Source organism: Brienomyrus brachyistius, chromosome 8, assembly GCF_023856365.1.
Source record: "Brienomyrus brachyistius isolate T26 chromosome 8, BBRACH_0.4, whole genome shotgun sequence".
NCBI classification, from domain to species: Eukaryota; Metazoa; Chordata; class Actinopteri; order Osteoglossiformes; family Mormyridae; genus Brienomyrus; species Brienomyrus brachyistius.
This window is the reverse complement of record NC_064540.1, coordinates 25,185,725-25,210,500: the sequence shown is the minus strand read 5'-3', so window position 1 is coordinate 25,210,500 and position 24,776 is coordinate 25,185,725. Positions and strand designations below refer to the sequence as shown.

Genomic DNA, 24,776 nt, shown 5'->3' with positions numbered 1-24,776 from the left:
CAGATTTTATTTCAACCAGCCAGTGATGCATAAAGAGTAACATTCGCAGAGTACTCAACGGGTTTCTTGAAACAAAATCATGGTGTGGACTTTAAGAGGAGATGCTGCCTGGTGCTGCCGTAACAACCAGCAGCAGAAACTATAGCTCATACAGAGTAGAACTTCGAACAACATTATTTGTGCTTAATCTATACAATACGCAGCCCATTCACGAACCAGGCATAGCCCACCTCTGTGTATAAGAAGCTTGCAGAAGTTCAGTAAGCCATTAATATAGCGAAGGGCCTATGGGCCGCCTATCATACTAGGCAGACTGGTAGGCGAGGCAACCAGGGCAGCAGCCCCTGTCCCCCCCCCAGCGGCGTTGATGGCCCCTCTGCCAACTACAAATCTCATATATATGTGAAATCTTCGTGAGGATTATGCTGCTGATTTCATGCATATTATATGGATTCGTGACATGCTGCTTTTATATCTCTCGTTCTTATGCATACGAACTCCGTATGGTGGGAATATTTGGCACAGTACTTAAAACAAGTTTTAAACAATGTGATAGTTTGTAATGTTTTCAGTCAGACTATGTTGTTAGGGTGTGTATTTAACGAAAAAAAAGCATGTTTGTAGAATTTGCCAACTACTGCAGTGCATGATGGGTATGATATGATATTTGAAGGCTACTTAAATTTCATCATCTACAACTGCTGCAACTGGCGTTTGCAGGCTCTAGGTGTGAATTTGGAAAGGGGGGGGGGGTCCATTTTTGACCCAGGGCGCAATGTACAGCTGTTCCGCCACTGCTTACAGCCCATGCTGGACACATACCATTGATAGTTGACGTCCTGCTCTGGAGGCTGGAAGGTTTCCTGTACCTGGTGAGCATCCACTAGTTCTGCAGGAGAACCACAATTCTACGGTAATCAGAGCCAGAACAACACCCTGCCAGCCCGACCAGCCTATTAAAATTCTCCAAATGAGTAAAAGAGCTCATCACCTTAAGGGCTTCGCAGCTTGTTTACTAGCGGGCAGAATGGCGGTCTGACCACCGTCGGGGGAAGTGATTCCGCTCGAAAACACGGCGGAACCAAGCTTTGAAATTCCCATCAGCCTCCTGATGCCAGCATCCTGGCATCTCTGGCTTCTCCACACTTTCATCATACCATTGCTCTCTATTTTCCAAACATCAAAGTGCAGTTGGTGCATGAAGCAGAAATAATGATTAAAAAAAAGAAAAAACGCTATGACTACTGCACACATCTGAAATTATTTAACAGTAGAGAACCGCCAAGCATTTAAGAAAGTAATTGTAATGTAAATGATGTTTATTAAGATAGCTCTGCGGACGGGAGACGGATGTCGCGTTAGTGGTCAAGGGCGCAGGGGTTAAGCCTATGCCAAGGCAAACTCGTTCGCTGGTCTGTTACTGGAAGACATGCCGGCAGGACTGCAGAGGACGCGGCTGACGATCCTGTCGTCATTATTGCTCACCTCTGACTGAGAGCTAAGACGAAATACCGGTGACACCTAATGAGCTCCTGAAGGAGCGACGCGAAGGAGGGAAAAAGAGCCTTAATGCCTCGAGAAAGGCCTGACGCTACAAGGACAACAGATGGAGTGGGAAATGCCAGCCTCTCTCCACCCGGAGCCTCTTCCGAAAACATGGAGACATCCACTGCCCTCCTTTTGTTGGGTATGAGTAACCCTGAATGCTGAGGGGGTCACTGGATGAGGTCACTGGACGGGGGCACTGGAAGCACGGAGCCGGGTGGACCACGCCTGCCCTGAGGTGCTTCTACTGCCTGCACATAAAAGCGATCGTATCGCTGATTTACCCACATCGATCTGCCGTCCTCCCCTGTAAACCCGTGCTTCGGATGCTTTAACATTTTACAACATGGCGGTTATAATGGCTGTGAAACACAGTCTATCCAACGCGAGCACATCGCGGTAGAATGCAGTCAACGTGCTGAAAAAATTAAGGAAGAGAATCATCGCTTAATAGATTTCACTGAATCAGGTGCAGGTGAAAGGCTTCGTTTTTATGTATGTCCCTGAAATAGACACTGCTTTCATTTTCAGGGGAAAAAAACAAAACATTAATTAGCATATCAGGCTGCGCCACTATACGCTGAGGCTGCATTCGGATAACAGCATCCAGGGTGCAGTCACTACTGCGACCACCTTGCGCTCAATTAGGACTTATCTGAAAACCCGCCGCTTCCTGAACAGCTCCTGCTTATTACAGGTATTGATCTGGAAATCAGCGTGACTGCATAATTACCAGCAGGCAGGGCTGTCTCGCAGAGTGCCTGCACACACAGCTGCCGTTGCGGCACAGTTATCCATTCGTCGGCCTTTAAAGTCTCGCTTTCATGACTGTATTTTGACTCTGGAGCGGCACCGTATTCGTTAGCGTCTCCTAACTGACAGTCACAGTCACACCAAAGACTGCGCAAATTTTCGTATAACGAGACACTGACAAAAACAAGCCCGGATATCACAGAACACCAAATCTCTTCTGTCAGGCATCACAAGGACAGCACTTGCAGACAAAATACGACATTATTTTACTGCGCATTTATTAGCTACCTAAATAGCTACAATATAAAAGCCCGCGTTGTACAGCCATTTTCTTTTTTACAACTACATATACATGTACATACATTTAAAAACAAATACTCCAGTCACCAACACATTTAAAAATTTCTGCTGTGTTAAGTAATGTTGACTGGATATCACGGCCGTAACACATGGTGTCTGATATTTAAACCAAAACTAAACACAAATTACAGATTTTAAAGATTCAGTCGAAAAATAAGTTGAGCTCCTATTCTTCCATATGTGAAGGCTTTATAAAAGTATTCAATGTATGAATATATACAATAATTTGAACATTTAGTAGGGAGCTAGAACCTGCTGGGATACAGAAAGGAATCAGTCTTGATAAAACCTCCCATGCAGCAAGTTCACTGTTTCAGACCCCACACCCTTCTGGGTCTCATTTCCTTTGCGAAAACAACCAAAGCAGCCAAAGTAGCGGAATTGTAATGAAGAAATCTCTGGACCACTGGCACGGGGGACAGGACCCAGGCCAAAATAAAATGGAGCTACGCAAGAAAACATTATAGCATCAGTTACAGGCATCACATGTAAGGCACCTACCTTGAAGGGGCACCCCAGCAGTCAAAAGCACCGGAAATCAATGTCGACTCAACATCCTTAACATGATCTAACTTAAATAAAAAGGTCATCTGCTGTGCAGATGGACTTAAACATTTCCAAACAAGCCATCCTGTGTAGAAACAAGGAAAACTGTAGCCAACCTTAAAAGTCTACGAACTCAGGAGCCTTGTCAGACATCAGCAACATCAGAAACAGCACAAAGAAAAATGAATGGTGAAAACCTGACGCATTTACCCAAAAGACGCCGACCTCCACTTTCGACAGGGGTAACTTCTTCCACACAGTGGGGAAATGAGGTCGTCTGGGCAGCCTGTGACCCCGACTGGCAAAGAAGCGTGTCGCCTTCAGAAGAAGAGAGAAGGAGAGAGAGACATTCAGACATTCAGCTGCAGCGCGGCACAGACGCGCTGAGCGGCTGCGAGGCCACGATCCTGGCGAGCGGCCCCCACGCAGATGGGAGGCTCGATGCAGCACGCGCCGAAAAACAGGCATCTATTTCAGGCGCGCCACGCTAATTAGCACGATAAAGCAATACGCTCGGGTGCTCAGACAAATTACTTTCTGTCCTCCTCGTTATTCAATTATACATAATGAGCTGCCGCTGGCCCCCGCCAACGAAAAGGCGGGAACTGCTGATAAAAATTACAGGGTAAACAAGTGTCGAAACCTTCGGGGCTGCGTGGCTATCTCAGCGGGCCGCATTTCGGGAAAGGGCCTTCATCATGGACATGTCCACTTGCCAAACCTACCTAACCGCCGTGGTTACTGTCAATCCTCTGTGGAGTGTGAAAATGGAGAGGACCCACGGCAACGAGACGCAGAAAGGACTGGGCGCGAGTTGGGGCGAAGCAGAGCAGGGGACTGTTATAAGAAGACCGCTAACAAGGACGGGATAAAGCCCAGGCGAGTGGCGAATCAACTGAGAATCGACAATGACAGTTGGGCAGGTTTAATGCCTATAGGGGGATCTCCGTCAGCTGATGTTCTTTAGCCAGTCAGGGCACCGTGTACACGAATGAGACTGGAAAGAGGTCACGGGTCACATGGGGCTCCCGATCAGGTACAATCGTCCTGCCTCCCCGACAAGGCTGCACTACCCAGACTCTTTCTACATGGGATAACGACACCAACTTGCAACCAGAAGATTGTCGGTTCGAGACCTGTTTGGGCCAGTTGTACTTATCCTTAGCTACTCCATCAGGAAGAGAAGCATCTAAGAAGATATACATATATACACACACACACACACACAGTATAACATATGTGTGTAAGTGACTAATATACATGTAGAGTCAGTTTTGATTGCCAACGATCGGTCCGTGGAGGCTCCTGCCATCAGGCCTTGGAGCCTTAGAGATAAGGGTGAGGGGTTCGGATATTCGGGAGGGGGTCAAAGTAGAGCCGATTCTCCTCCGCATCGAAAGGAGCCAGTTGAGGTGCTTCAGCATCTATCTAGGATGCCTCCTGGATGGCCCCCTGGGGAGGTGTTTCAGACATGTCCAACTGGGAGGAGACCCCAGGGTAGGCGCAGTACACACTGGAGAGATATTATCTCGGTTGGCCTGGGAACGCCTTGTTACTCCCCCAGTGGAGCTAGAGGAGGTGGTTGGTGAGAGGGAGGCCTGACCATCCCTGCTAAGTCTGCTGCCCCCACGACCCAACCCCGAATAAACAGTGAAAAATGAATGGATGGATGGACAGACATTTACACATATATATCTAATTTATTTATTTAATTCAGTTGGATTTCTTTTACTGCTGCTTTTCAAGATTTTGCTGTTCCAGTCTGCCTGGTAGTATCTCTCAGTTGCCAATGGTGTGCAAATGTGTGATTGTGAGTTTGATGGAGAAGCTTCCTGTCCAGGGTGGCTCCCAGCCTTGTGCCCTGATTTGTAAGGTATAAGACATGATTGTATTCGGTGTCAAATTCAACTGGTATGGAAGCAACTGTATAATGCAATGGCTTTGCGAAGGATCAGAATAATTATCCTTTTGAAGAGCTACTGAGTCTATTCAGACTGACACTCCTCACACACACACACACTGACATAAATGCCGAATGTCTTCAAAGCAAGCAGCTAACAAACACAATATGGCGTTTTAACACACCGGACACAAGCTCTGCTGTGCCAACAGTTGAACTGGCTTCATATCTGGGGGCAAAATATAATAATAATTGATGCTTTATTGATCCCCTTGGGGAAATTGTCTTTACGCCTCCATCAACTTGCTCTTTGCAAAGTAAGCTTTTTATGAAGGGCAGTAGGGCTGCATGATTTGGGGGAAATATCTAATCGCGATTTTTCTGACAGACATTGCGATTATGATTTGGTTTGCGATTTAATTTTTTTATGTTAAGCTTTAGTTCAATTTTAACTGGTCTATATTCTAATAAAAGAATGTGGTGTGTCAAGTTAAATAAAGTAATAATGAAAACAATTGCAGCAAAAAAGAAAAATAGCGATCTTGCAGGTAACGCTGATTACCCCCTATTAATAACAGCAGCTAACAACACGCGAAAAGCCGTAATGTTCATAAAGAGTGGCTGTTCTGTCCTGAAACCGTAAAGCTGGAAATTTTTAAACGTAGTATGCATTTTATAAAATGTTGAATAAATAGAAGTCGTTTATTGGTGAATTTGGTCGAAGTTTCTGCTTTTTAACAACTGTATACTGTTATTTTCTATACAAATCAATTCAGGTGAAACAAAAAAATGTACGTGTTCAGGGTTGCAAACTCTTTCAGACTCTCACGCAAGAAATCACGGCAAATGTATATTCCATTCTGAACTTAAAAATAGCTGCATCAAAAATGTTACGGCAGTTTGCAAACCCTACAGACTATTTATAAGGCAATACAAGTTACATACATGTAAATGTATGTGCAGAACAGAAAATCTCACTCCATGCTGCTGACCAAAGTTGCAAACCCTGTATTTTATTTGGAATGAGAAGTAAAATGCAGGTTTCGACTGAAGCGGCTTATCATTCATTTGCTTTATTACTTGGACAAGTACAAAATGAATGAATAAACATTATGCGCGTCTCTTTTTGCATCTTTTTTTAAATAAGACCGCATGCCCATACCCAACTGTAATAGCAATTAAAGCGATCTATTCCTTTAGTATTTATGTTAAAGCAGGGCTATTATTCACTGTTGTGGGATTAAGATTAATCTTTGGAAATACTTAAATTAATTAGCATAAAACATGACATAAACACGACTGTGTTATGGGTTTTACGGCTTTTTGGGGGGTCACCGACTCTGCGGCTGTGAGAATTACTAACTGTCTCATTGTTGTTTTGATGGGTTAGCAGTAACCTAATGCTATTGCCTATTAACAAAGACAAAAGGTATGATACGATGAAGTATGTCGCTGCTGGTGTTTAAAAGGAGCTCGCCGGTTCTATTGATGATAGGACCTTTCTAAAACAATCTCGGACCGTGAAATATGAAGGCAATTCACTTATAGCTCAGTAGTGGAATCAGTATTTTTCCGCACCGCGAATGTAACATTTTGCTTGGGTTTCAGGTGTTTGCTGTTTGTGGGCTTATGCGCCTTCTTGGGCCACTTCTGATTGGTGAGCATGACTGGCACGCGAGATGCACGGCGCATGTGATTGGTGAGAATGGCTGTCATACAGGGAGCACAGCATGAATTTGTAAAACTATTCACACAACTTTTTTAAACATTGGGTCCTAAATTGCAGCCTTTGCGATTTACTAATCGCGTTGTTTCAAATCACGGTTTCGATTTGAAATTGATAAATCGTCCAGCCCTATAGGGCAGGCACCTGTTGGAGTGCCCAGGGAGCTGGGGGTTAAAGGCCGTGCTAAAAGAGCCCCAGATGTGCTGAGACTGGGTTTGAACCAGTGGCCTTCTGATTACAGAGACACAGGCTTAGCCGACTGGGCTATTTCAAAACAAACATTCAACTATTCTTGGTGCTTACATTCCTTAAAACTATCAAAAAACAAAAATTCTCTACAGGTTGCTGTTCCTGTTGCTGTAACTACTTGGGATCCCATTTTGGGTTTATGTAAAGTAACTGCCCCTTGTTTTGATAGGCTGGACCACTGGGTCGTGTGTCGGGAGAATTGAATTAAGCTTCCTGCTGGGAAGAGAAAGCAAATGCTGGCCTGTGAGGGAGCCTGCCAGCTGCGGTGTTAGGAGGAAGCCGGAAAACATCCGGGAAAAGCGGCCTGTTTTCTGGAGCGCCCGAACATGCAACCTGTGGCCCAGCCGGGTAAAGGCCTGAATAACGCCAAAGCGGCAGCGGGATGCCGCAGTGGTCGGAGCGTTGGTCTCAGGCAGAATGTCACAGCTAGCAAAGTTAGCCAGTGAGCGGGGAGGGCCGTTAAACAAACGAACAGGCATCGCAGCAGGCAGCCAAACAGGCATCGCAGCGGGCAGCTAAACAGGTGTCACAGCAGTCAACCACAGGCCCTGCCACATAGCATTTTTGAACCTCTGTTTTGTCATGGTTTCCTGTACCAATCACAAGCACTGCGACTCTCTCTGGTTTTTGGCTTCAGTTACATTCTCCACCAGGCAGGCTACTGTCCATCTTTAACAGCTGCTGTAAAAACCAAGTTTTCCTGTCTTACTGAGAAGCAGATGTTAGGCTTTATCCCACAATTTCCCTCCCTTTGTATAACAGCTCTCCCATTCCACGTCCTCATCTGGCGTACTCTGTTTTTAGTAATTGGTGGCAAACAGATTATATATATATATTTATATGAAATATATTTATATGAAATATAAAAGCGCAATCACCCACATTTTCCTTTATCAGAAAAAATGTGTTACAGGCATGCCAGAAGAGCAGTAAACAATACCAAAGTGCCTATTAAATAGTTAATGCATCCACTGACAAGCAGGTGCGTATCAGACACAGAACCCAGCTGGAGAACCTGCTGATGGTGAGCAGCCGAAAAGATCTCTGCGTGTTCCCATGCCGAGCTGCACGTTTTAGACCGGTCAAAAAATGGGTTTGGTAACAATAACAATCTTCCAATTAACTGGAGTCAGCCGTAACAGGATTCAATCCAAACAGATTTCCACTTTATACCACCTGATATGGAAAGGTGACTGAATAGAGGGCTGACCCGCACACTGCCATTTCTCCCTGCTCAATTATTAATTTACAAATGCTAATCTTACCCACTTGCCCCCCCTGGCCCACCCCAGTCCCATTGTCCCGTGGTGCCAGGGCATTAAGCACATCGAAACGTAAATTATTCAAATTTTATTCATTCTCGCCGTTATAAATTTTTGATACGCATAGCAAATAAAAGGACGTCTGTGAAAGTCAACCTTCAAGGCCTGTCCCTGAAACGTTAGCTATTAACGCTAACAGGGAGCAGCTGCGAAGGGCAGGGTGGGAAGAAGCTGACACTGACAGACGCCTTGCCAGAGAACGCGATAAGCACACGGGACCCAGCCGGCCGGCCCATGCGGCTCTTTGGTGACCCTCCGTTTCAGGCGATAATCCGGCACACTGCGGGGTTAAATCCGGCAGAGATTTCTCTTGCTATCGCGGGAGAGCAGGTTCACAGTTACGTAACCGTGGTGACTGGGCACTGCAGCCTCAAGTGTCTCTGTAGGTTCACAAGAGCGTGACGCAACACCCAGATTAGAGGTATTAAAAGACTAATTGTACTTGGCAGAAGTGCATGCACAGTGCTCTTACCCCTACCAAAGATGGCTGCAGTGCCCAGTAATCGCCCCCCAGCATCACTCCCCCCCGTCACCTAACATACACCCTTGACCGACAAACATCAATCCAAGGTTTATCTTGCAATGCACACACACACACACAGATTCCGAGACGTTCATTGAGATAGACGGACAACACTGGCTGTTGTAGCACACAATCGATTTATTATGACTGCCGGTAATTAACCTTACGGCCAAACGAAGGTCATGACCCTGAGGTAAGCAGCCATTAGTCGTGCAAGCCAAGCTCGGTCTACTGATATCGATTTGAGTGAAATGTAAACACTCAGAGTCCTTTGATCCAAGAATGGGTAAACGGTGACCCAGGGAAGAAAAACAAAAAGAAAGTATAGTACTAACAGGGTCGGGGCCGGGGTAAGCCCTCTGATTAAACCTCAAAGTGTTTCACATCATGAAGTAGACAGTAGGGTGACTCTGAGGCCTGACACCCTGGTCAGCCATACATACCTACCTTACCATATACTGTACCTACCTTACCATATACTGTACCTACCTTACCATATACAATACTGTGTGAAAGTCTTAGGCAATCAAAGGAAATGTTTAAAGCTATTTAGTAACACAGAGTGACACAAAAAAACTAACAGGAATTTCTTCTCTTCTCTGAAAAGTTACAGATATCTTGTTGGATAGCTAGAAGAACACGTCAACGCCAAGCCCCTCATCAAGGGCACCTCAGCCTTTCCATATATTTGTTAAATTTCACCACCATCAGACTTAATGAATTAGTTAAATTTAGTTTGAAAAAAGTCAATGAGATATTGATTAGCCATATGAGGTGGGCTAGAGGTCGAGTCAAATAGTACATGACTGTATTGGATGGTTGCTGCAAACACTGGGATGACTTCAGGAGAGCTAAGCTGACAGACAATATCATACCAGCATGAAAACCATTTAAACATTGTTTAATGAATGTTGCACAGTACTGTACCTCTCGTTCCACAGAAGCAATGCAGAACAAAACAATCAGAACAAACATGAGAGAAGTGCTTGACAAAGTGTGGTTTCATGAATGAAATCGTTTGGTTTGTTTTTCTGATCAGAATGCTGACATGACTCCTACTGTATGTCGGCCTGTCAGGGTGGTACAGAGTTCAGAGGGTATCACCACAGCCTCACACCCCCAGGGCAGTGGGTTCAGATTGTGTCCCTGCTCTGTGTGTCTGCTCTGCATTTTTCACCCCATCACAACAGTTTTTTTTTGTAACGGGAATTCCACTGAACTCCCCAGTCCCAAACACATCAAGTGAGCTGACATCTGTTAAATACCTAATGGGAGTTTGACTTGGTGTGCATGAGGGACTGGGGTGCCGCTGGGGCTGTACCCAGCTTCCGTTGCAGGCTCCAGACCCCCCCCCCCCCCCCCCCCATAACTCTCGGACAGGACCGATGGATGGATGGATGTCTTCCTGCGTTCAGGGACACTTTAAGATTCAAGGCTCAGGAATGACATTTGTTAGATATGTGTTAAATGCCCCAGGACAGATAACAGAACACATGGGGATCTTTATTTTTCTGCAAGCGTCAAACACCACAAGCCTCAGAACCAGGCAGAGGGTATTACTGAATATTATCCAGTTTATCCAGTAATATGAGGGAGCATAATTACTATTTATTGGGGTGAACATGTTTTCCCAAAATGCAAGGAGATTTGCAATTTCCTCATAAGTCTCATTATATCCATCATACAATTTATATGTATGTTATTATTTATATAATTTACATTCAGCTGGTGAAGTCATGGAGGTTTCAAGTACTTAAGCCTGCCATCTATTTATTAGAAATACATACACACACACACACACACACACACACACACACACACACACACACATACATATATATATTATATATATTCCCAATTGATCAAACAATTTTTTAAACAGTGTAGGCAGTTTTGGATGCATAATTCATTAAAAGTTTCTCGTTTGAAATTATGATAATCTAAAATGTGATAATCTTCGCATGAAAACAGAAATCCAGGCACAACAGTCTTTCTCACACTTTGTTTTTCAATACTTAAATTATTCAGCATCGACAATTGTTTTGATAAACTCACTAACGTTTCTCATTTTAATATCCAGACAAGTTCCTTCAATGTGAGAACGATAAAATTCACAACAGGACGCTTTCATGAGCTTATGATCGATAAGGTTATCCCTAACATGTCACTTTTTATCATGACTTTGGCAGTCCTGCCATTTCCCAGACCGCGTAAATAAAACACGCAACAAACAACATTTGTGCAGTTATCATTTCCATGTGAATCCATCGCTGACATTCCTTATCTCCGTCATCACACGCACTACACAGACCTTTCTTATGCTCCTGAGAGTCTCTCTAAATGTGAGACTCCAGCAGAACTTTTTAAACAGATATGGCTGTCAGGATCCATCCTGTCCGTTCCCTGGTATGACCTGCAGGGGTCGGTGCTGGTCCTCCAGATCCCTCCTATTTCTTCCCAGCTGTGTCTTGCTCGTAATCTCAGCCTGCCGGCTCTTCGCAACTCGCTGCAGCTCCATGCTCTGGAAGAAGCGGAGGAAGTGGGCTGTGCCCATGGCTACTGCCTCACCTGACCAGATGCCGCTAGAGCCCGGCCCAGGAGAGGCCATCAGCACAGCTGCACCTCCAGCACCCGGCCCAAGTGAGGCTGCTGCCGTGTCTTCAGAGCCCGTCTTTACCTCCAGTGCATCTCTGGAGTACATATTTGCCTCGGATGCACCTCCAGAGTCTGGCTCAGAAGTGGCTGATGCTCTGTCAGTTCTTTCAGAGTCTGGCCTACAGAGATCCACACTGCCTAATCTTTCAGAGTCCGGCCCAGGAGGGGCCTCACAGTCCAGCACTCACCTAGAGGGGACCCACTCTCCAGGCTTCCAGCCCGGAGAGGGCTTCTCTGCTAGTGCTCCCAACACCCGGCCCAGAGAGGGCCACTCCGCCTGGATCCCCGGCTTCCAGGCCCGAGAGAGACATAGGCTGCCAGTCCAAGAGGAGCCACATCACCCTCAGCTGGTCTGGCAGCAGCCATGTTGCCCAAACCTGAGCGAGGAGACGCCATGCCACCTGTGTTCAACTCATCCAAACCACCCTGACGTCCGACTCCTTGGCCACCACCAAGCCAGAGGGGATTGATCTTGAAGAGACTTAGAGTGGGACCCTTGCCCTGAGTCCCGCTCCATGGGCCCCTTCCTCAACTTAAAGGGCAAATCCTGTCCTTGGCCACCGATATCAGCTGGGGCTCAAGAGAGGGGCCGGTCAAGTGTCTGTCACCCAGAGGGGGAGACGAGGGCACACCATCCATGTCAGCTGCCCAGAACCCCACTCACGCGATGATGACAGCCCAGGCCCCTCTCCTGCAGAGGCAAAGGGGAGGGGACCAGTGGCGCACTCCTGCTCCAGCCCTGTTGTCTCCTCGGCACCCGTCACTCCTCTGCGCCCTCTGGCCACACCGGCCCTCCAGTGCCTTTCAGTCCTGCGATCTGTACAGGTCCCACCTCGCCAGTGGTCGGGCCCAGAAGGGTCCAGTCCTTTGTTAATCACGTATATACATGCTTCCCAGTCCTGTGTTCACCAGCCTGTTTATTACCGTCAGTCCTCCTGCTGCCGGTGCCCATCCCCGAGTCAGTCTTCCCTTTTTGACCCCTCAGGGTCCTGTTGGTTTCCCCACTCCTATTTGGTTAATAAAGCCCCTTTCGTTCTCCTGACGTCTGCACTTAGTTTCTTTTTGAGTCCTTTGTTTCTCACAAGGTGACACATATATAGAACTGTATTAAAGAACCAAAAAATATTAATAAAAAATCCTGTCTAGGAGTGACTACGTATTCCATCAGGATTGTTTGTGCAGGTTAATTTCAAATTATAAGTCACAACTGCATCAAAAGACCTGAAACAAAGAAATGCATCCTTAAAAATGTAGTAACTGGTTGACAAGATTAACTACGTTGCAAGTGCATTTTAAGGAAATACTAAATGAATGAATGAATGAATGAATGAATGAATGAATGAAAAGTGATTTTCCACTGTAAGAATTTAAACCGATTTGGTTATACTATCTGAGAACATTTCACCTTAATAAATATAAATTACACACTTGCAATGGTTTACAAATGCACTGCCCTGGATTTTAATCATAGTTTAATTAAAAGAGTAACTAGAACTCGCATCATGAAGAACCTGCCCTGCATACCTGTCACATCCTGTTCTCAGGCTGCAATTTTCTGGTTTGACCCTTATGGCCTCGAAAATGAGTCAAGATGACCTGTATTTAAATTGGTCTCATGCCCTCTGGAAATGGACTGAAATTATTATTTAAGCTAAATGTTGATGTATTGCATAAAGCAGATCTCGTTTTCAAACAATATAATTCACAAGCAGTTTTTATTGTAAGTCTTAATGACCTTTACTGACTGAGCTAAACTGATTTTAGGAGAGTTTTGTATCAAACTATAAAATAAGGATCAATATTGTGAACTTTCGATTCTGAGTCACTCTTAGACACAGCTATCAACTTCACTCTCAGACACCCACCCACCTCACTCTCACACACATCCACCTCCCTCACCCTCACACACAGCTGCCTGCCTCATTCTAACACCCAGCTACCAGCCTCATTCTAACACACAGCTACCCACCTCACCCTCAGCCACCTGCCTCACTCACACACAGCCACCCGCTTCACTCTCACACGCAGCTACCCGACTCACTCTCACACGCAGCTACCCGACTCACTCTCACACGCAGCTACCCGACTCACTCTAACACACAGCCACCTGCCTCATTCTAACATGCAGCCACCTGCCTCTCTCACACACAGCTACCCGCCTCACTCTCACACACAGCTACCCGCCTCACTCTCACAAACAGCTACCCGCCTCACTCTCACACACAGCTACCTGCCTCATTCTAACATGCAGCCACCCGCCTCTCTCACACACAGCTACCCGCCTCACTCTCACACAGCTACCCGACTCACTCTCACACAGCTACCCGACTCACTCTCACACACAGCTACCCGACTCACTATCACAAACAGCTACCCGCCTCACTCTCACACACAGCTACCCGCCTCACTCTCACACACAGCTACCCGCCTCACTCTCACACACAGCTACCCGCCTCACTCTCACACACAGCTACCCGCCTCACTCTCACACATAGCTACCCGCCTCACTCTCACAAACAGCTACCCGCCTCACTCTCACACATAGCTACCCGCCTAACTCTCACACACAGCTACCCGCCTCACTCTCACACAGCCACCCGCCTCACTCTCACACACAGCTACCTGCCTCATTCTAACATGCAGCCACCTGCCTCTCTCACACACAGCTACCCGCCTCACTCTCACACAGCTACCCGACTCACTCTCACACACAGCTACCTGCCTCACTCTCACACACAGCTACCCGACTCACTATCACACACAGCTACCCGCCTCACTCTCACACAGCTACCCAACTCACTCTCACAAACAGCCACCCGCCTCACTCTCACCCTCAGCCACCCGCCTCACTCTCACACACAGCCACCTGCCTCACTCACATCGCTCTGACACACAGCCAATGACTCAGATCCCTTTCGCCAGGCACCCACCTCACTCTTATTCATAGCCACTCACATCACTCTCACACAAAGCCAGACACCAGCCTCAGTCTCACACACAGTAACCCGCCTCACACACACACACCAACCCGCCTCACTCATACACAACCACCTGCCTCACTTAGATACAGCCATCTACATAATTTGTCTGTCGATAACTTAATTTCAGAACTGAATACCTAAAAAAACAACCAAATGTGAACCATAATAATGAACAAAAAATTTTCAAGTAACACCCATCTGGACATTTAAAGCTTAAATGGGCAAAAAGACTGTCAGCAGGCAAATGGAGGCTAGCTGCAATGATGAGTCAGCACCGCTGACCGACTGCAATATCAGATGATAAACGACATGTGACATTTACCATGAAACAGCGCAGACTCACTTTCACCTACTCACACTGTTACTGATGACCATTTAAAAAATTAGATTTCTTTGATTAAATGAATAGTGAACTAAATAAACATAATTAGATGATAAAGATAATAAGAATAATTAATTAACTTCATGCAGAGTTTCTCACACACCATATTACAAACACTAATCAAAGAGGTTAAAAGGGTAAGAGAATAAAGGAGAAGCCCGTGACTTGTAATGAAAATCCTCATAACCGTTTCAAGCCAAACTCTTTGAAACAGCCCCAGCAGCAAAACAAATTCACTCATGTTACAGCCAACCAGATTCCCACATTTTTATCCAGTTTAAACTGTATGTGGCTTTAATGCATCCTTGAAAAATTCAGATTCACGAATGACACTGACATTCCTATAATTTGCATAACATCCTACAGTAAATGCAGTCACAAATGGCTTGAAATCCGCTTGACGCCCTCGGTATGTTATACTGTCTTCCTTCTGGTCCGTTTCAAAGTATTGAAATCTAGTAGGGGCAGATATTTATAGCATTAAGTAGTAAGTTCAATGTCTATGAATTATTAAGCCACTGAGAGCTGGCCACAGGGTGAATGGTACTACAAAGAGCAAGGCTCTCTGTGATTTAGCGCAATGAAGATGGGCCTGGACAAACGGGAGATCATGTGTCAGAAATCACATGCATTGGAGGGGGGGGTGCGTTGGGAGGGGCCAGAACGCAATGGGGACACGAAGGCATCCGCACTTCATCCGTCTTGCACTGCTACTTATACATACATGCAAGCATCCTCAGAGAACCTGGTGCAGGATCACATGTCGTATCCTCAGAATCTGAGAGACCATGTAGTGAAGTTAAAGGAGCGTGTTTGTCATTCCCTGGGGAAGTGCCATCAGGTTCAGTATTACAATGGCGGTATATTTCACAAGTGTACGTGTAAATATAAGTACTTATACATCGTTTGATTCTGTAGAATTTCCATAACAGGCATGGGGGGGGGGGGGGGGCTGCCTGATGACATGTACTAGCATTATTTAGTGGAAAAAACATTGTTTTGTCACAGTGTTCTTTTTCCTACGTCACTGCTCCACCTTTCTGATCAATGTCCACTGCAAAGTGATAAGCTATATGAACCCCTGTCACCATCACCCCTACCTTTAATATTATATGTCCGGCCCCCTCAAATTCCCTGCCCATTAGCTTACGCGGCTGCATTTTAAGTCAACAGAATCGGACAATCTCCCATTTGTATGGGAAAGTACTTATATTTCGAGAAACACTTGGGAAACATAACACCATCGTTACAATGGACTCGCTGCAGGGTCCAGGGGAGAGTCAGGTTAAAGGGACACGTCTGGATGCTATATGCTACTACAGCACTCTATCAGCCCTCCAACTTTATTATGTACTTGTGTTCTATAGCTCAGAGAAAATTCCATTGTAGTGAAGTATGCTTGACACGGGCTGCAACAAAACAGGAAGTCCGGTATTTTTTTTCTTTTTGGGGGGGTGGGGGGGATACGCTTTCTATGAGACAAGCGGCTATAGTTTAACCCCGACCTTACATCAACACCCATGCGGAGAAAAATAAAAAATAAAAACATTTGACAATGAGGCAAGTCGGACCTTTCACCCCCATAACTGCCAGATGATTGGGTTAGCTGGGGGCAGCCGCTGAATGATTGGTCTCCTGAGCAGAGAGGGAGCGGCTGAGGGTAACGTGCAGGTCTGGCAGCTATAGAGCCTTTCTGATGAGTGGGCAGGGAAACCTCTCACACGCCCCATATTCTCCAGTGTCAGGGTTCCTCATTGAGAACAAAGTACTTATAATAAAAAAAGAGTACAGACAAAAACAATACATGATCAATAATTTCTAATATTAATAATAATAATAATAATAATAATAATCGATACTTTTATTGTCCCCGTAGGGAAATTGTCTTTACGCCTCCCACAACTTGCTCTTTTTTCATAGAGGAAGTTGTCTGCGAAGGGCTGCCACCCGTAGCGGCGCCCAGGGAGCTGGGAGTTAAGGGCCTTGCTCAAGGATCCACAGTCTGAGGCGGGGTTTGAACCTGCGACCTTCTGATTACAGGCACAGCCCACAGAGCCACACGCTGCTCCCTAATTAATTAATTAAATGTATTAGCATTACAATTCCTTAACTCACTTAAACACACCGAAAACTCTATAAATCAAAGAGCGCATCAGGTGAGGAACAGGCTTGTGGGAAGACATAACACAGCACTATGTATCTGCAGATCCTGAACGTTATTTCATTAAAATTTCATGTTGCAAAAACTGCAATGCATTCTATTCAAGTGCAAAAGAGCGATGGGCTTGCTTTCAGCGCACGGTGACGCGGCAGACCGCGCCGAGCGACGACCGACAAAGACGGCACATCAGACCGCCTGGGAGAGGGTTAATGCCTGTAGTTGTCACCGGTGAAATATGGGGAGAGGACAGAAGCACCCGATAAGCAGTTATAAAAGCGTACGCTGTGGAACATTTCATATCCAGAGGAATATCCATAAGACACACCGTCAAGCTCGCGTATGAATGATATCTCAGTGTTCCCCCGGAAACGCTCTCACCGGTGGAGCGATCGCAGCCCCGTATGACGCCAATCGCAGTGACTTCCTTTAAGGACAAGTGTTAGTCTAATGCTGCCCATCTGTACGAGTCCTCTATGCATATGAAGGCCAGTCTGTCCTCAAGTAGGGAATGTGCGACTCCAAGGTGTAGAAAAGGAACGGATGACCGGCAAACCAAGGACAGCTTTAAATGCTCTTCCTTATGGTTTGATTGGCCCACATTGAAAGCCCACGATCTGTAAAGTCTGTACTTTTACATTAATGGAGAATTCCAACAAAATGAAGTCACTATAAAGCATATTTTTTCTGTGACGGACAGAAGAACAGAAGAATAGCAGTGGCCAATTGGTCACCCTGACATTTAATGCAAAAGTCACAAGATAGGAATGATTTCAATAGGTGAGCAAAACAGATAGACAGAATAAAATCAGAAATACTTGTGGAACCTGGTTATTATATGGAATGTATGTACCTTGATTGTCCTTTAACCTAAAACAGCTTTTTGGTAACATATTCCCCAGATAAAACACCACTGTGGGTTCGAGTGGTGAGACCGCAGACTTAATCCATCTGCTGTCGAGTTTCACATTTTTGTTTTATTGATTGAAGTATAATCAGTCGCTGTATTCAATTTAGCATCAATGATTCTGAGAACTTTCAAAAAACAAAATACTACAGAGCTCCTCTACTTACAAACCTTCAGCTTACGAACTTTGACATACAAAACGAAGAGGACTGTAAGTCCAAATTGCGTTCATTAGGCTCCCGTTTCCTGTCCACTAAATCATAGTTTGTTCTGCGTGCCTAGTACGAATAGTTACTCCTGCTTTGCAGCAACGTAGTGTGTGTACTCACAGCATTCAAGATTTCAACATTCATGATTCTTTGTCACATGCATAGTCATACAGATACAACATGCAGTGAAATGTATCCTGATCCACTCTTTTGACTGTGCTACTAGTTACAAAAGATATAGGAACAAAAATTTGAATAATAAAAAAGATATTTTTTTTAACCAGAACTTTGAATATAATACAGATTTGCAACAGATTTACAGATATGCAATATGCAGTTATAAGTTATAAAGTTAGAGTGCATTGTGTGAAATGATGACGATGACAATAAGACCCTGAGAAGGTTCCTTCCTGTCCAGGATAATATAAAAGTACTATAGTAACATACTATAATACTATAATGTAAAGAAAGGGGGGCGTGTCCTGATTGAGGAGTTGAATGGCCTGGGGATAAAAACTCCTGAGTCTTTCTGCCTTGGGCATGATGTTGCAGAATCTTCTGCCTGAATGCAAAAGCTGAAATAGTTTGTTACCAACTCTTTGTACTTGCTTATCGGTAAGACGTGCTCTCTTGAGAACAAAGTTTACGTCCATTTCATTGCAAAATATTCTGTGCATCCATTATCCATTTTTGTTTTATGTACCATTAATAATGTGTTTTACGATAAGAAAACATGTAGTGACTTTATATCATACTGTCATGCCCCGGTCGTCCGATCCTCCCGCGTGCCACGCCCCCTCATTTACCTCGTGTGGAATCCCCATGTTCCCCATGTTACCAGTTGTTTCAAGTCATGTTGATTGTTGCTGTGTGTTTAAGTCCGCGTCAGAGTATGTTTCCCCAGTCCAGTAATTAATGTCTTAACATCGTTTTCATGTTCCTGAGTGTGTTTCCCTGAAATAATCCCCGCGTTCACCTGATTTCGCCGGCTCCTGTGGTGCTTCCCCGCGCCGAAAGCGTGACAGAATGACCGGACTCTGGAAACATACTCTAACGCGGACTTAAATACACAAGACTAATTAACGCAACTAGAAAACAGCTGATGACACAGGGATTCCACAAGAGGTAGTGAAGGGGGCGTGGCACACAAGAGGATCGACACGAGCAGGACATGACACATGCTTACTTATGCATGTAGATTTGAGTACCCTTAAAATGATGTTGAATAACGACTTACGTTCCGAACGGCCGTTCGTAACTTGAAATGTTCGTATCTCGTATGTAATTAGAGGAGCGTCTGTACTTTTCTTCTTTCGATGAAGCAGAACAAATGGAATTTTGGCAATTTGCTCCAATTGCATCTAATCAAATAGCACTCAAGTTTCAGCTTTTCAGTCACGCTTGTCGCTGACTGCCTGCTAGCCAGCTGTCTTTACATTGCTGCAAACTCATATCCCCCCCCCACAAAAAAAAAAAATACTGCATTCCAACACCTTCTAAAGTCCAGGTGTCTGTTTTTTCCCTCTCTGCCTGGAATTCAATAAGTAACGGTGTATCGGTCTACTTGGGGGCACTCTCTCTCCTCCCAACCACAAGCTTACATGGAACACTTAAGCACATACACAAATTCAGCTTTAACTCTCCAGGAATCTTTCTGCAACTGGAAAAGTGTTTTTCTCAATTAAACAGCCAACCTCTTTCCTTACCCTAAAGTACAGCATAAAGTAAACCCTGGTGTGAATCTCTGACTTTTATTAGTACTTGGCAATGAACTACAATGAATATAAACATTTTTGAGCAATTATTTTTTTCCCACTACATAATGCACTAAATAATACAGTTTACCTTATGGGGGGCTTCTCCAAAGGGTAATTTTCAGGGAAAGCATGTAAACACAAACACACACACACAGGTTTGTAATTATATATTTGTGAGGATTCCCCATTCATTTCCATGGGGAAAACTCTAATCACACAACAAGACGACCTTAACTGCTACCCAGACCTAACCTTAACCATAAGTAACCAAACAAAATACAAGACTTTTCCACTAAAATACAAGGCATTTTTAGTTTTTTTGCCTGCAGTTTCCCGTTGTGGAGACCGAAAGAATGCCCCTCACGAAGTCAGAATAACAGGTTTTACAGGTCCCCACAATGTAATTCATACATAATAAACACACACACACACACACACACACACAGAGCCCAATTTCCCGATCTGACCATTCCATGACATCAATACACATTAGTGCATTAGTGTTCGTTCAGCATTGCAGTGTTTTGGAGTCTAACCTCCTCACTGCACCACACAGCTGGAAAGCCTTAAGATGTCTGTCTTAGATGCATGTGACGTCAGTGCTCACCGTTTACTAGGCATTAGAACAATTACCAACGATGAGAGAGAACAAACCACAACCCAGAAACAGCAGTAAATTAAGAAAAGAATAAGCCGCAATTAACTGATTCTCCTTTGTATTATGGACGCCTTGGATGATTGACACATTTTGCATTTTAGGCTGCAATACAGTCTAAAAATCGCCTTACGTACAAGTCACTGCAAATAACGTTTTAAATCCTGGAAAGGTATGGAAATTTTCATTTTCGCTGGCTTTTCTTTCAAAGTTGAAAAATGACCCATGGTCAGATGCTGCACATCGAATTATTTTACTTCCCATTCTTAACCACCTGTGCTGTTTATAGCGTGGGAGTTCTGTGATACCTGCCTACACGTTCCGGCAATTCTGCAGCGATGGCCCTGTGATGCACTCAGCCCAGCGTTAAAACCCAGTTCCACAAGTCATTATAAAATAAAAGCTAAGGCTCACCATTAGGGGTGGGGGGGGGGGGAGTCAATTCAGTGACAAATTACGATTCTTCAAGGTAGCAATTTTTAGATCATCGCAGAAGTTAAAAATTGATTTTTAAATATCAGTTTATAGGTAGATTACCGTAATTGTGTTGGTCACATTTGCTACTGTTAATATATATGCCCAGTTCCACACACATTTTGTTAAGTTACTGACATGTGTGAGTTTGGCACGCTGCTCTAATGAATGAGCATGTGCAGAGACTTTTCCAACACCGTTTCAATTTAAATTGAGAAGTTTGGGCAAACTGTGGTGTCTGTAACATTAATGCACAACTAGACAGGAATACGGTTGTCTGCAGGATTTTACCGCTAACATTTGCATGCATTTCCTAACATCCTACAGCATGTCGGACGACCACAAACACATAGCTTCATGTGCAAAGCAACAACCCTTGACACGACTTCAAATAACTGCTCAATAAAGGCTTTTCAATGTGAGAAGATACAATCTTTATTAGAGGAGTAACGGAACACAAAATTCACGGTTCAGTATAAACCTCAGTTTTGGGTTCACAGTTCGGTGCAATCTTTGTTACAGCAGGGAAAAAGAATTTGTTTAAAATTGTTTATAATTAAAACTACAAAAACAATCAGGAATAGCTGTAAACCAAACAAGGTGATGCGTCTCTCGTCATGTCTGAATAACAAAACCTAAGTTGCTCATTTGTGCACTAAAAATAAATATATAAAATAAATAAAATTTCAACCATCTGTCTGCTTCATAATAATTATAATAAAGTAAGTCCTATGTTGTCTACTACTGAGAATTACTATCTGTAGCATTAAACACCCCTATAGCCTTAAATGCCACAGGGAGAATAACGTACAAAGACTGTTTCTGCCTTACTACGGTCATACACACACTTGGATGATCACGTCCCAAATGAGTTAGCACGATGTCTTTCCAGCAACATACCCGACTTCAATATAACACAGCTGGCAGACAGTCTTATCAACAACTCTCTCTCCAGTGTTAGTGTAATTATTTGGGAAACAAAATGTTCCAAAACTACAGATTTAAGTGACGCGAGATGGTCATTGAGTTCTCCAGCACGAACCGTAACCAACTCACAGCCACAATTAATACGATGTGGGCGAAACCACGGAATTATTAAGTAAGGTATGCGTTCCATTCATTGAAAGATGTCAACACTAGGGATGTGTGGATCAATACTGAAACATTGATTCTTTCGATCTGGATACTTCAATTTGAGATCAATTCTAATGCTAAAATATAGATTTTTTTTCCCTAGTAATTGAAATGTTTATAGAATTATAGACAGGGGCACACTAACACGGTCCAAGGCCCCTGGGCTATTTCATTTGTCAGCCACCCGAAGCACCCCTGGGAGTGGGATACGAACTACAGTGCTATAAGGGGGGAGAATGAGGAGGGGGCCCTCTCACTGAGGAAATGGGATGGTCAACCCGCCGGTCAAAAATGTTTATCATCAGGGTTGGGCAGGCACTGAATATCAGGATCGGTATTGACGATACCAACCTTGGACTGAATTGAAATCTGATCGCCTATTTCTAGTAAACACTGGATCCCGACCCGTGTTACTTTCCCCGCCATGACCGCCCTAATACTGGGCACCCGACGAGTGTCCCACTACAGGGATAATATGCTCAATACATACCTGACACTTCGAGAACTTTCACATTCAAATCTGTGAAGAAGACAGAGAGCAAAAGAGGAGGAGATTAATCAAAAATACAGCAGCATATGGTACAAACAGAAGGTAATTCATGCTATCAAAATAATACCCGATCAGTAATGGTCATTTACTGGTCATTAGTGCATTCAAATAATTATAAAGCAACTAATCTAAGCCGGAGTTTCTGAGTTACATCAGCAACATGAATTGAGTGCAAGATGTGAGAATATGTGCAAATTTGACAGCTGTTCCCTCTACTTAATATTAATCTCATCATCATGATGCAATAAACAGAGCATATCGGTGTCAGCAGTTACACAAGGCCTTATTTTTGAACATTTTCAGTGAGAAAAACCAAAGAAAAATAATTCATTAGGCAACATACAACCCTAATAAGGGACAGACACTAAAACAGGGCATATTATGGGGACGCCGCTTGCTTTTAAGGGATTCCACCTCCATGACACTGGCCATCCACAGTAAGCCATTCAGTCAGACATGATTCGCTCTTGATGCAGCAAAGTACAGGGTTGATGGAGGGCCGTGATCCCCACACCCCCACATATTCCTCTGTGAGGACACTGCTGCATAATTCATTAGATCTGCTCTAGGATGGGGTTCTGTCGCAGGGCCCCCTGTCTGTCAGTGAACAAAGAGTTCCCACTTAACAACAACAATAACCAACCACCCCCATAACACCACATGCCTAATTCTGAACAAACAAATAAACAAACAAACAAACCAATGAATGAATGGCTCGGTCTAAGATGTGAAATCCTTCTCTGTTCTTGGTAAAGGAAAAACCATCATAAAACATTAATCAACTTTTAAAAAAAGTTTCAGCTACATTCTCAAGCAAGCTGATGCCTCATGCTTCACACTAGACTGATGGAACAAACAAAAATAAAAACAGGCCAATTTTTCCAGAAGGAAAACTTACTTTCCAATGTCTAGTAAAAGCAGAACCCTGGACTCTTAGTATAGAAAAGGCCTTTACATGAATAAATCAAATGGATTTCTAAGACGTGTCCTTCAATTAAAATGTATCTTTGGACTTGGCAAAATTCAACTTAAATGGATCTTAACATACTAACTAAGAAATTACAAACAGCCGAGCTAGCAAGAGCCAAGCCAGTGCATCCAAAACAGAGTTATGGAAAATTAAAGGCATTTCTGACCAAAATCAGAGGCTCTTGTTCCTCCCTCCCCTCCTCCCAAACAGAAACCTTTGAACAATGCAAGGTCACAAATATACATTAAGGACAGCTGCAGACACGATTCCAACAGGCCGCGCGCTTGGGACACGTCACCTAAATACATAGCTATGACGCCTGACAAACCCAGGGAAAATGAACAACGATTCAGATTCATTAAGTTCAGCAGTATTTAGGTAGCTAATTAGATGGCATTTAAAAGGAAGGCAGACCAGCTGTGTTTGCTGGCATTTTCAAATAAATCTACTGTGTTGTCAGGCAGACACTTCTGTTGGGCTTAATCTAATTTGGTTGACGCACTCTTATGTTAAATCTCATATGCAGCAGTTTTCAAGAATGATACTATCTTCTATACTTCACTGCTTCCCTTTCCTTCACCACAGACACAAACTTAATAGGAGTTCCCACAACTTTCACTCCAGTACTCTGAAGACTGGGACGGCCAAGTCTGCGTGCTCTGCTGGTACGTGTGACCCTACACTCTTAACGGTGCGCTAATGAGAGCAGCCCACAGACAGCTGAATTCCCACTACAGCCAAGTCCTGCTTGAACGGGATAATTGCTAGGCTTCCGAAAAGCTATCAAAGTCCGAGAGTTTAGTTATATCTGTCTCGCTGGACATTTGCTGGGTGTTTAAAAAAATCTTTTGAGGGACCTCAGAGACTCCCCAGACCACCATCAAAAGTATGCAAAAAAATTATAAAGGTTCCCTTCTTAATGCAAACACAATGGCTATGGAAAAATAACTCACTGTAAGACAGGTTTCATAGGACCAGTCACACAAAAGAGGATAACGATCCTGTGAAAGGATCATTCTG

At 44.2% G+C, this 24,776-nt stretch overlaps 1 protein-coding gene across 1 annotated transcript in view; it reads right to left on the bottom strand.

The window, feature by feature from the left end:
* Window positions 1–24,776, bottom strand: part of iqsec1b (IQ motif and Sec7 domain ArfGEF 1b) — a 182,801-nt gene that overhangs the window by 106,526 nt on the left and 51,499 nt on the right. The window contains 2 exon segments of the mRNA XM_049021531.1: window positions 3,415–3,522; window positions 22,727–22,756. Of these exon segments, the coding sequence (XP_048877488.1) occupies window positions 3,415–3,522; window positions 22,727–22,756 (138 nt within the window).